General features: G+C 45.4%; 1 protein-coding gene across 1 annotated transcript in view; it reads right to left on the bottom strand.

Annotated features, from left to right (window-relative positions):
• The window catches only part of LOC8043374 (venom metalloproteinase antarease-like TtrivMP_A), a 39,900-nt gene that overhangs the window by 17,649 nt on the left and 9,854 nt on the right, over positions 1 to 12,397 (bottom strand). Inside the window, exons 3-5 of the mRNA XM_029970841.2 lie at positions 4,924 to 5,013; positions 2,171 to 2,297; positions 116 to 175 (exon numbers count right to left, since the gene is read on the bottom strand). Coding sequence (XP_029826701.2) covers positions 116 to 175; positions 2,171 to 2,297; positions 4,924 to 5,013 — 277 coding nt within the window. The remainder of the gene's footprint in view (positions 1 to 115; positions 176 to 2,170; positions 2,298 to 4,923; positions 5,014 to 12,397) is intronic.

The raw sequence follows: 12,397 nt of genomic DNA, 5'->3' as shown, positions 1-12,397 counted from the left end.
TATCCTGTCATTGTAACAAGGTGAGCTTTAGTTAACTTAAAACATAATCGCCTGTGTAGATATTTTTATTGCGAGACAAAACGATCCCGACTGCCGTGTTGAGTGCTAAACTTACTACTGTGCTTTGTGCTTCCAGTTCTTGACTCGACGGGGGTATTTGATGTGTTTGGGGAACCTGTAAAGCAATATAAATTAAATATATATATATATATATATATATATATAAAATACAGTAACTTTTTTTTCTTTGCTATCAGTTCGTTTGTTAAAGGTATCTTATACGTTCTGGTACTTAGGTTCTGAAGTGCAAACGCCGCCACCAAATTGAATACAGCTTTCAACACAGATCAAGAGGTTGTAACAAAGGTTGTTGCCGACATTCATGCCATTAGAAAAATAAAAGTGGTGAAATGTACCACTGCCGCAATCATATACAGCGCCAGTAGATTTGGTTTTGATTGATTTGGAAGCTAATGTTTCACTGCTGTCGTGCGCGGTTGGACCCAGCGGAGAGTGTTAGTTCTTGCGTTTTCCACTATGCTCCTCCAGTGTGAATACTGGGTATTCTGCAATTTGATTGGGCTTACCCTCGCGTGCTTACCCTCCAGGGGATAATTATTGTTCATCTAAGAGAACTCATGTGTGAAAAAGAGAATATGCTGTGGCTTGTTTTTATTTCATCTTTTATATGAGTCGTGAAGAAATGGCGAAGGAACGATAAAGCAGTACTTTTTTTTAATGCGAAAGAATTAACTGTCTCATGGAGTGAGCCGACGTCATCAGTTTGAAGCGCGCCAAACGGCACCTTAAAGGGACATGAAACGAATTTTGGAGTGGAATAAATCAATTTATATTGGAATTTTACTAATAGCACATCTTTCAGTGGGCCAAAAGAAAAAAAGAAAGACAAAAAACCTGACTTTCAGTGCGAAAATTTGAAAACACAGCGGACTATTTTGTACCTCCTTCCCTTGTAAGCTCTCGGCCTTTTCACTGTGATATATCCGCGGTCCCCGCAGCGCGTCACCGGGCCCAAACGCACGTCACACCGACACCGGACCTCACTTAATCTCTTTACCCTTAAGCTGACATTATGGTAGAAGCTATGCGCTTGCCAAACAAATCAGTCGCTTCAATTTCATTCTCCGCGCGTGGGTATGCGGGAAAGAGCGTGATCACGTGGCAAAAGTGGCTGGCCCAACGGGCACGTAGCTTCCACAGCACTGTCAGCTTTGGGGTGAACGGGGTGGGGAAAGCAACTTTTGTCTGAATTTTGAGCGACGGTCTAATCTTCTAGGGGGAGAATGGCTGTGTTCGGGTACACAAACTAGAGTCCGAGCAAGAGGGGACTCCCCCCTTTCCGCCTTCTTGAACTGTTTGGTAGAATGCGCGATTTATGAGTTAAGGAGGAAAGCTATAAACAGAAGAAAGTTCGAAAAGCGTTTCATGACTCTTTTAAATCTTTCTCCAAGTGAAGCCAGCTCCCAGCTATGAAACCACGCGAAAAGCCTAGACAACGACACCTAGTTTCCTCGATCCCAAAAGGAGCGGAGTAAAGCTGATGGATTTCGCCTGCGGTCCCATTGGCTGGCGCGCGTCGACGAGGCTCTCATTGGCCGCTGCGCGCGTCAGTTTCAACGACCGCCGCCACATGTCGCTGCGTGTCCATGCCGCGAGCGCGCCTGTAATACGAAGCGTCCAAGGTCAGAGCTGTGAGAGCGCTCGCTCGGTCGACGCAAATGCGCCGCAAACGAAACACGGGTGCGGAAAAGCGGCACGCATGCTTTCGCATACACAACACTTAAGTGCTTAGGTGTACCTCGAGTCTTTATAATGAGTAGTTATGTTGTAAGAAAATGAACAATAATAACGTTACTAATGCAAATTTTCTTAAAACAGTTAAAGTCTGTAAAAAGAAGTTGCAGTTTCGTCGTTTTTTTTTTGTACAAAAAAAAAAAACAGTCTTTTGGTAGCAGTATGTACACCTTCGCCAAATGTCACCGTCCTCAGACTGCGTGTTCATTTTAAATCGTACATTAGATAATGGTTGAAATAAAAGCCCCGGCTAGATGGAGCTAGTCGATGCCCGACTTGACGGGTTCAGCCGTATGCCTCCATTCACCGATTCACCTTGTTTATATCTATGCAATGTACGGGTCACTGAACTTACCGTAATCATGTGGCCTGCCGTTTTTGTGTGCGTCGACTTCGTACAACATATGCGGTCTTAGGCCATCGCTGGTCCGGGCCATTGCCGGCAAAGGTTTAACACGAAGCCTCTCTCCAAGGATTCCTTCCTGGATGTTAAGTGAATTTAAAGGCTTAATGTTTGTTTCGGTGGTACTACATGGTGCGCTTTCACGAGTCTATGAACTGATCTGGTAATCGACGTAATCGAACGCGATAAAAATATCTTCCCTTAAAGTTTTTTTAAAATATTTTTTGCTTCGGTGTTCAGCGGCGGCAGTTTTTGGAAAAAAAAACAGTAAAATATTTCGCTTCTGCATATTTATTTTTCTAATTTATTCAATGAATTTGCCTGGCATAAAAGCCGCTTTCCGTACTCTTGCGTCGTCTTCCTGCTGTGGCCTATTTAGTGCCATGTACTTCTGAGCAAAAACTGACAAAGTGTTGCATACAGTTCATTAAAGAACCAGGTCACGTTAATTTATTTATTTATGAATACTACTAATCCTCATTAGAGGCTTATTGTAAGGTCGTAAAAAAGCACATATGTCTAACCAGAATACAGAGGAGACAAACTTATAAGGGGAGTAACAAATATAGGGGAAAAAAACGGAGTGGATGAGACATGCCATGTTCACATCAAGAGCACCTCGACATCATTCATCAACTGTGTTAGCGGGCTATCATGGACAACGTGTTCGGGAAAACTGTTTCATTCCGAGACTGCTAGCGTCAAAAGAAAAGGAAATGTCAAGCAATTATTTTAAGGCTGGAACTCCTTAAATGATTTCCCATGATTTGAACGGACTGGTCTTCCACCTCAGGGAATAAGGTAGTTGGATTTTTCTATTTTAGTCAAGTTATTGGCAATTTGGCAAATCAATTTTAATATCGAAAGCTTAGCTCTTCTTTCTAGTGGCTGCACGCCGAGCATTCTACACAGCTCAGGGGGTGAATCGCGCATGCCGAACGTATTGTTAATGAACCTTACAGCGAGCCTCTTCACTTTGTCAAATTTTCTTTTGTTATATTTTGTGAAGAGGAACGAAACAGAGCTAGCACAGGCCGAATACGGGTTGTGTACTTTTATATCAGACGACTTCTGAAGCCGGGGTGTTGCTTGTCATAATATCTAAATATCTTTTCTGAAATCGTTATCAACGATATTAAACAGTAACATTGCTATATTATAGCGTCAATGGAGGCTTACGCAGAAATTAAACTAAACCTGTGGAAGCTAGCGTGGACAGGACTATTGCATTTTCCGCCTAACGCAGCGCCGGATGTATGAACTAGAGTGACTGGATTTCAAAGGTTTCTTCACTGCTGGATTGTGGTCATGTAGCTTATGAGTCGCGTTTTAAAATGCGAGCGGCAAGGAGGTGACGAGAGTGTTGATCGTTTTTCAAGTGTCTAAGCCACTTCACGCGTTTTCCTCAACGCCACGATGCAACGTATGCACACTTGCGACTAACCGGCTGCAGGAGGCGATCGCCATTAAATTACAAACGCTCTCTATGTTTTCCGTTGCTCCCTCTCTTAAATCTAGGCTTTCTAGTGCAAAGAAGGACAACCTGTCACTCCGAGGCTCCGTTGGTTAGATCAGCGGCGCCTCGAGGTGGAACTGACAATGCCAGTCGTACGACCGTGTAGAAGAATAGGTCACAAAGCAACTTCTCGAAATACGGTTCTTTTAGACAGTGACTATCGCTCGGCGACCTAAACGCTATCACACGGCTGGTTTGACCGGGAGGTGTGAATCTACAGCATGTAAACCAAAGCTTATGTGGAATTTTAGACGGCACGTAAAAATGAAATTTTCAACGTGTCGCGCTGAACTTTACTAGAGATGCAAGGAGGTAGTGGAAATTTACAATGACAAAATAATGAAATGAACTTTCCTCGTTGAAAACAACAACAACGAAAATACCTTTTCTGGACAGTCTTCGCCGCTCCTTCACAGACGATGCGCGAGTAGAAAGAAATGCCGCCGACAGATGGCAGACGCCGCGTAGAGGGAGCGCCGGCCGATTTGGGTCGACAGCCAACGATCTCGCAAACGAACCCGTTTCGGCTGGCGCTCCCTCGACGCAGAGTCTGCCATCTCTCGGCGGTTCTTCTCTCTACGCGTACATCGTCTGCAAAGTGGCGGCGTTAATTACCCAGAACAGTTTTTGTGTTTTTGTATATTTAGATGAGCTGATATCCTTTCTTGATTTTTTCGGTGTAAACTTCCACCAAACGCTTCCACCTTTGTGTTCATTGCAGTGCGATAGGTCAAGAACCGAACTTTTGTGGGCCATCTAAAATGCCTTAAAAGCGTTAGTTTACATGCTGTAGGTACCGTAGCCATCTGCCTTAGTGGAAACGTTGTATTCCGTGGTCGTTGCCGAACATACTTCAAGCATCCAAGTATTAAATGCTGAACATAATAAATAGAGTTTTCTGTCCGTCAGAACCCATACCGCTAACTAGGGACGTCGATAAACGACTACCTGGGAACAGGGCTACGAAAACAGAGACAGCTATCAGGGAGGACGGCCACAACAAAATCGTAATGGCCGCCTTTTCGTTTTCGCCGAGCTGGATTTTATTTTCGCTGATTAACTTAAATGTAGAGCATTTAAGTTAATTCGCGCTCCACTGGTCGACTTTGGTTGGTTGAACACTGGCGAAATCTATTGAGCAATGTTGATTATTCTCATATCATGCAGGATCATAATTTTATTTGCTTACCACTTCCACGCCATCATCGTCCGTTACTCTTACTGATGCCATGTGAGTTGAGTCGTGGTAGATGTCACGTTCAGCATCTTCGGCCTTGATCTAAAAGGTGCAAAATATATACTTTTTACTCAAGTTTAACTTACATTTTGACTAACCTCTCCTTGGGAGGCATGGATATTAAAGCGTTACGTTTTTTTCATGCAGCCCCCAATCAATATGTATAGGTCAGACTGCTAAATAAAAACCCTGTTAATTGGGGTACGTCCAAAGTTGATATATCACTCGTAGCCTGCCCAGCGAGTACCATAAGCGAATAAATGCATCCTTCAGAGGGCAGTGTTTACACAGGAAATGAACTGTAGCACAGTTTTAAGGGCGATCGGTGGTTGGGTGGGCTAACTGACACCAGCTGAAAGCACGTGGAGCGAAAGCTCGCGCTGCAGAACACAGAGATTTGGGGCTCAATCCCCACCCCTGCCCCTTTCCATCTAAATGAGCATCGTACCGGTGTGCGGTTCTGTATCACTAGTGCGTGGTACACGTTGAAGACCCCAGACTTGCGCTTGTACTGCATTGGCTAAATGACTGATCTACAGCTATGAGACATGACGCCCGCTGAGGCGGATTAACTTCAGGCTGTATAAACATACACGCAACACAATTACAATTATCAAATTTTTCATGCTATTTTTTAATCGGAGAGCAATGTCAACATATTTCCGGAGAAATGCGTCACTGGCGTAGAAAAAAAGAATTTTGATTTGGCATAAAAAATACACAAAATAACGGCAAAGTGCCGTACGACCAGGCGAGTTAGTTACACAAGTGTAGCCAAGTAGTTGAGCATTACGCACTATACTATGATAATCACAAGCTCCTGCTATGCCCTAGGACTCAATGGTAGCACAACGTTTCATATACAATGCCGAAAAATGTTTTTATGTACGTGATACAGTGGGTTGTACTACTATTTTATCGGCGAACATTATGCACCGTAATAATTTCCTTGCATCAAGTTCTCGCAGGGTACTCGGCGAATTTAGCATCGTACTCTACGGATGGAAGTCTGCCAGTGACAAAGCAAGAAACGATTTATTTGGAAAAATAAGGTCTCCAACCGACACCACGAACATTACAGTAGTGCCTTCATGAACATGCTTTGACACATTGGGATCTTAATTTTACAGTAAAAAGGCTTTTCTGACGATTCTTATTTTTCTCGCCGTAAATCACACTGATTGGCTTTGCGAGCACGGTGCGAGTAATTTCACGATGATGAATATTTGAAAGTGGGGCGTGTTTATAAACGCGTATGCACGGTAGTAAAGGGTTCACTGCACATTACGCTAAAGGAGGTACATTTTGTTTGAACGTTAAGTGAACACTGTGAATTGCAGTTAATTTAAACGCGAAGTTTTACTATTCCCCAATTGGTTTAGTCGAGGATCGTGTACCCTCGCCGTTGCAGGTGAGTATCTCCCTTGTAAGTTGACCTGATTTATATCGTCAAGTAATAATTCAGTCAATTAACCCTATTGGAAAAACGTACAAGAAACAAACCTGCTGCTTGTACAGTCCTGGTATGACACCACCATAATTTATTGTTATTATACATGCAGCTAGTTTGGTTTTGCGTTCTCCATAACTGGAGATACCGGCACCGCTATGGCTCCGGGTCTGTCTATACTGGCAGCCGGTTTGCTCGCCGATATGACTCGGTATGGCTGGTATGATTTTGCGTCCGATGACGTAGGCGACCGCCATCTTTCCAACGAAACGCCTATACCACAAGACCACCGGTATAACTAAACCATACATGCAGAAAGACGACCGCCATCTTCCAACAAAAACGTCCATCGTTTACCACCGGTATCGTTACATACATCATACATGTCGAAAAATAACATAAGCCGCGTTTACATGAATGCGACTTAGTCGCATTGAATCCAGTTGCCGCATTCAATACGCGGTCATGTAAACGGCATAATGCGCAAAGCGCATCGCATTAAAGTCGCTAGACAGAGGTGGATCGAGATGGCGAGTGCGCATTCATTCAGCCCATGTAAACGAAGATCGCATCGCATTTTGGAACGGGGAGGATTATCGGAAGGCGCTCGCTGCGGGAGCGAGTGAACAGCTGAGAACATGGTGGCGGCCAACCTCGTCGGCGGCGCGGAGAGCGGTCCCGCAATTTTTTTCCCGAGAACAAACGCAAGCTTTTATTGCGATCATAAGTAAGCGGAATTTAGCGGAGCTGCTCGGTGACGGCGGCCCCGTCCAAACCTTTGCGAAGTACGACTTGCGCGTCCGAAGGGGTCACAACGGCTTCGGTGCAAGCACGCATGACACCGAGAGCTCCGATCACTGTAGAGCACTGCATGGTTGCGCAGAACGAGCAGCTCCTACCTCGCTGCCGTTCCTGGCTGCGCAAGAGCCTCTCGGACTCGGGGTCTGGTCGCGATCGGCGAGGTCTGGCGCGGCGAAACGTGGAGGCTTCCTCAAAGCGTGCACACACACGTCGCCTCTCGTTCAGAGTGGACCGGCGGCCCGGACTGGAGTCCTAAACGCCTTGGTTTTGATGCTTCTTCCGTCTCCCAACTTCTTCCACAGCACCGAAGACAGCGGGCGCGATCTTTACGTTCACTGAATGCGTCGAAAGGCCTCCACGTGCGATGCACCGGAAAACGTGGTGCGGCTGGTGCCGGAACGGAACTGACGGAACTGCATAACTTCGAGCTTTGAGTCAACGTGCACGGCAACAAACCGATCGTGACACTAAGCCGCGGATACCGCATTGCCGGTCGACAGGGGCAAATGGCCCGTTGCTCGTATCGTGGGCCGTGACTCGTACTCGGCCAACTCGGCGACTTTTCGTGGCCCCTCGCGTCGTCGCAACCAGCCGCAAACATACCAGCCCGCGACCGTGGCCGATGTCGGAGGAAAGCGAAACCGAAACGTAAAGCTTCCGCCCAGTGGCTTCCGCTGCCGCGCCTTTTCTAACTTCCCGGCCAGTCCCGGTTTACACACTTCCGGTCGTCGCGGAGATGGCGACGCAGCCAGACGTAGCGGTTTTGGCGCTGGCTCCTTCTGCGTTTTACGGGACAGATGTTTTACGGTCCGTTTCTACTGCGTCTCTGGCTCTCAACTCGACGTCGCCTCTCATGGTTCAACCAGGCGTGGTCAGCCGGGGTCAGCACAGCGCGGCCGGCTCAACTCGTCCGATCGCCGGACCGCAGGCGACTTCCGATTTCGGCCGTTAGGCCTAGGATCCGAAGGACTCTGTTTCCGTGAAGCGGTAAGCGAATCTCGTCCCGTTTTCGTTCTACTTTTAAATTACGTTAGGTGCGCTACAGTGTAAGCATGCGTGCCAAGTGTTCGTGACAATTTTGAACTAGAATAATTGTGCTTCATTGCGGTTTGTCATTTACGAAAAAGTAAATCGAGCAATGAACGAGGAGCCATGCTTGAAAACGATGTTAACTTCTACCTGGGCGGCTTAAAAAAAAGTCAAGACTGGTTACGGTTGGATGCGAGGCTGGTCCCAATGCAATGGTAACCACTTAGAGCACCTTTCTGAACAGCATGTAAGCAATATAGCGATCAACGAGACGAGCGACGACGAGAAGCTACGAGTGCCGGCGCCGAGCGACGAAGATTTCTCACTCTCGCTGCTTGCGCCGCTCGGTTCCTGGGCTTCTAGAAAACGTCGCTCATCACCTTGATCGCTCGCACCAATCGCTTTCATAATGTGTGTCTCGTCGCGCAGCTGACTACCGTGTTTATTCAAATATATGTCGACCTTTTTTTTTCTTTTCTTTTATTTATTTTTTTTTTTTTTTCGGAAATCGTGACTAAAGAATTTCGACCTACATTCGCGACGAAATTTTGCGACCGTACCGGAGGCATGAAGCTATCGAGTCACCGAGCCGGCGTTGCCGTAGAGCTGCGCCGCTTCTTGTTTCCAAAGGCTTTTTGTTAAACAACCGAAAACAACAGCGATGGCCGATGCCGCTATCGCGCGCACCTCTTGGGGCATTGGATTTCGCCATCGCACCTCTAGCGTTCCCCTTGCTGGGCAATGGGGAAGGAGAGGAACGCGATGCGCCATGCACTTTGTCCTCCATCCTCGCAAACGCGCAAAAAAAAAAAAAAAAAAAAAAAATGTTACTTTTGTTAGTTGCTTGAGGCGGCTCGGCTCGCGTGTTGCTCATGGCGACACGGCGGCTTTGTTTGCGTCTTTGTAGTTTGTCTTTCGTTGCTTCGCACCTTCTTTCGTTTCTTGTCGTCATTTTACAACGGTGTCAGTGAAGTATTGTGGCGGATTTGCGAGGATGTCTACCAAGCTGTGAAGTGATGTAAATAAAGGTTTCTTTCTTTTGCCCAAAATTTCCCCTGTTCTTAAAAATAAAAAAAAAGTTGACCTATATTTGAATTTTTTTTTTTTTTTTATTCTCGGTGGGTCCAACAAATAGAGTTCGACCTATTTTCGAGTAAATACGGTAACTTTAATTTTTATTTTGGGTTACGTCGGACGTAACTCGAATGCTTGACAGTTACGTTGGGCGTAACTTTAATTTTTATTTCGGGTTCCGTCGGACGTAACGTTAGACACTGCGTTACACTTAAGAAAAATAGGGGCTGATGGTTCATCATATAAACCAACCATTTGTGTTTAATTAAAGCGAATCACTGGCCTAAAAAAAAATACTGCTGTCCTATAGGAATGTAGTGCTTCAGATAAATTTGTTAATTTTTGCTTTTAGTCTCTGCCCCACCAGATACAACATCTGGCCTAAAGCAGTGTTCCGGATCTCCTTCCAAGACCTCAGGCGGGTCGTCATTCAATCCAGGAGGCGGCGGCGTCTCATGGGCGTGTTGCTGGTGCTTCTTACTGGATGGTGCTACCGAGGGAAAAGTGGTCGTGCTTGGGAAAGGCAAGTATGGCCGCCGTAAGTATAGATATTGTTTTTACCTTTGCTCGAACCCACCTTTAAGAAATGCACAGTTCGCATGTGTGCATCTCTCAATGCTTCTACAGTCGGCTGTTAATATTTGGAGTGCTCCAACTCTGTCAGTGCTAGTTTTTCTAGATTATGCAAATGGGATGCAACACTAAACCACATATGCTCTCGCAACAAACAGTGCTCTGCTGAAGCACGCACTGTGGAATCTACTCTGGCTTTATAATGCAGCACAAAATAGTTGACGCCAAATATAGCTACTTTTGTGACTCCGTTTTACCAAAAGCTCTGCCGAAATAAACTTGCCACCTTATAGGTAGTGCAAAAGAACCTCGCGTGCCTAACCTGGAGAAGGGCATTTTTTTCATAGGTCAATTTTTTCTTAAACCAATACCTTCAGCCTCCTTGAAATGTTAACATCATGTGACACTCAGAAGAACAGTAAACCCCTTAATGTTGGCGAACCTTTAATTTTCGCGGCCTTTAATTTTGCGGAATTCAGTGACTGCGATTATGTCCTCTGTGACCGATTCGAGAAGAAATAGGGGCCACCAAGATAAGGGGGTTTTACTGTCCATCGGAGGAGAGAGGAAGTCACCTTTGTTTGTATGCAAGATTAAAACCAACAACAACAATCATGGTGCCGACACTTTGTGAGCCTATCTGTGTCTATTGAATGATATCAATTTTGTTTTTGTTCGTTAAAAATTGTTGCCTGTCCACTGTGGGATGTCGTCTTCAACACGAGCAGTGGTTTTCCTCTGAAGCAGGCAGCATGGACGCGTGCCGCAGCACAACATAGTTTATTTGCAGGTGGTACCGCAGTTTGAAGGATGGTTCGCACAATATGGGGGAATCGCAATTCAATGTTCTACCTCGGGCGTAGACAAGATTTGCTCATTCTAAATCATTTTGTCTACAAATCGGGAACTTGCAACGAATGTACCCGCATGGTTGGAAGGGCCAGACAAGCCTTGCGAGCGCTTCGTTTTCTAGCCTCTCAGTCCTGAACCTACTCACGCACCACATGTGTAGATGTCCCGGTACGTGGGAGCACTTATTTGGAAAATGGTGAATGGCAACTGTTGTTATCTTTAAGGTGGACTGCATATTTGCAGTACTTTTCCTCACTTAAAAATATGTCTTACTAAAAATATGTAGTATAGCCGATGACAAAAAGAGAATGGCTGGGCGTCCTCCAGCACATGCTTGTGCTTTTCACCCCGCTTTAGACAGATGTGCTCGCTCCAGGCTCATCAGGCGCTGAAACGTCATCGAAGGTAGCAGACGGGCTGGAGGTCGAACAACGGAGACTTCTCCCTGCCTTTCAGATGGTGTCAGTGAGCATGTACTTCTATACTCTAACTTAGCTTAACCTGCACAGAGCTGAGTAGAATAGGCTTGGCAAGTGCCCTTATTGCATATGCATTTGTACAGCTGAGGCACTTTCTAAATCAAGAACATTGTGTACCTTACCTTCAAAAACACATCATTTTGGGGGTGCAAAAGGAATTCTAAGGCATATTTTTGTTTGTATTGTCCTATTACGCATCGACTCCTTCAACTTAATGCGGAGTCGACCCAGCCTCTTGAAAAATTTAATGCTTGCCAGGTAATTGTTTTGCATTTAGTTGATATATCAGTATTCAGTTAGGTATCCCAAGTCATTAGTCGTTGAGGTGGAGTCTCTCTGTAAGTCAGTCATGTTTAACAGTCATAGAAATGCTTGTCAAATAATGGCACTGTCGAGGACATGTATTCAGCTCGAACAATCGCTGGGCACAAGCTGGTCGTGTGGTTACAGGCAGCAAACATCCCGGTTGGAATGTCCTATTTCGCAATGTAGCTGCAGACTAAATGAGGGCCCCACTCATAAACGTCTATACTTTTAGTCTCTTTAAGCTGGACCACTTTTGAAACTACAAGCCTTTGCAGCAAAAACAGCATGACGCATGATTATAAGCTCGACGTACCATGGCGTCCAACTAGAAGGTCACATGGCTTGCTTTGTGCACTGAATTTGCAAGGATGGCTTGAAGCTTCTGTCGTGGTTAACTTTAAGCTGAGATAGTTTAAAATAATGCTCTCAGTTTTTAGTGTTGCCCGGCATGGTTAACAAGTTGGTGATATAGCGCTGCATTGAAAAGTCTGTGCATTCATGACTGTATCACCTTATGAATGCAAGCTACCTATTAAACTCTTCGTTTTTCAGAGAAATGAAATGCACTTTGCTTCCAATTGCACCCGCTTCTGTAACTTCATGGTATGAAGCACCTTATGGCTGCAAGCTCTGACCGATCTTGTTCTGTGGTCTGCGCATTCCCATATGAGGGAGTCACTCCGAGAGCCTCACCAGAGTTTCCTGCCCGTGGTCGTTCTAAATGTTTTTGTTGTAGGTATGCATCCTTTCTGTCTTTCCCTTAATTGTACTCAAACGTCTTCTTTTCATTGTAGCCGATTTGCCTCAAAATTGGTTAAGCACACAAATGCACGCTGTACAACTGTATTGTACATATTTTTTC

The sequence above is a fragment of the Ixodes scapularis genome, unplaced genomic scaffold (assembly GCF_016920785.2).
Source record: "Ixodes scapularis isolate PalLabHiFi unplaced genomic scaffold, ASM1692078v2 PGA_scaffold4__175_contigs__length_147842914, whole genome shotgun sequence".
In the NCBI taxonomy this organism is placed as follows: domain Eukaryota; kingdom Metazoa; phylum Arthropoda; class Arachnida; order Ixodida; family Ixodidae; genus Ixodes; species Ixodes scapularis.
This window is presented reverse-complemented; position numbering and strand designations above follow the sequence as displayed.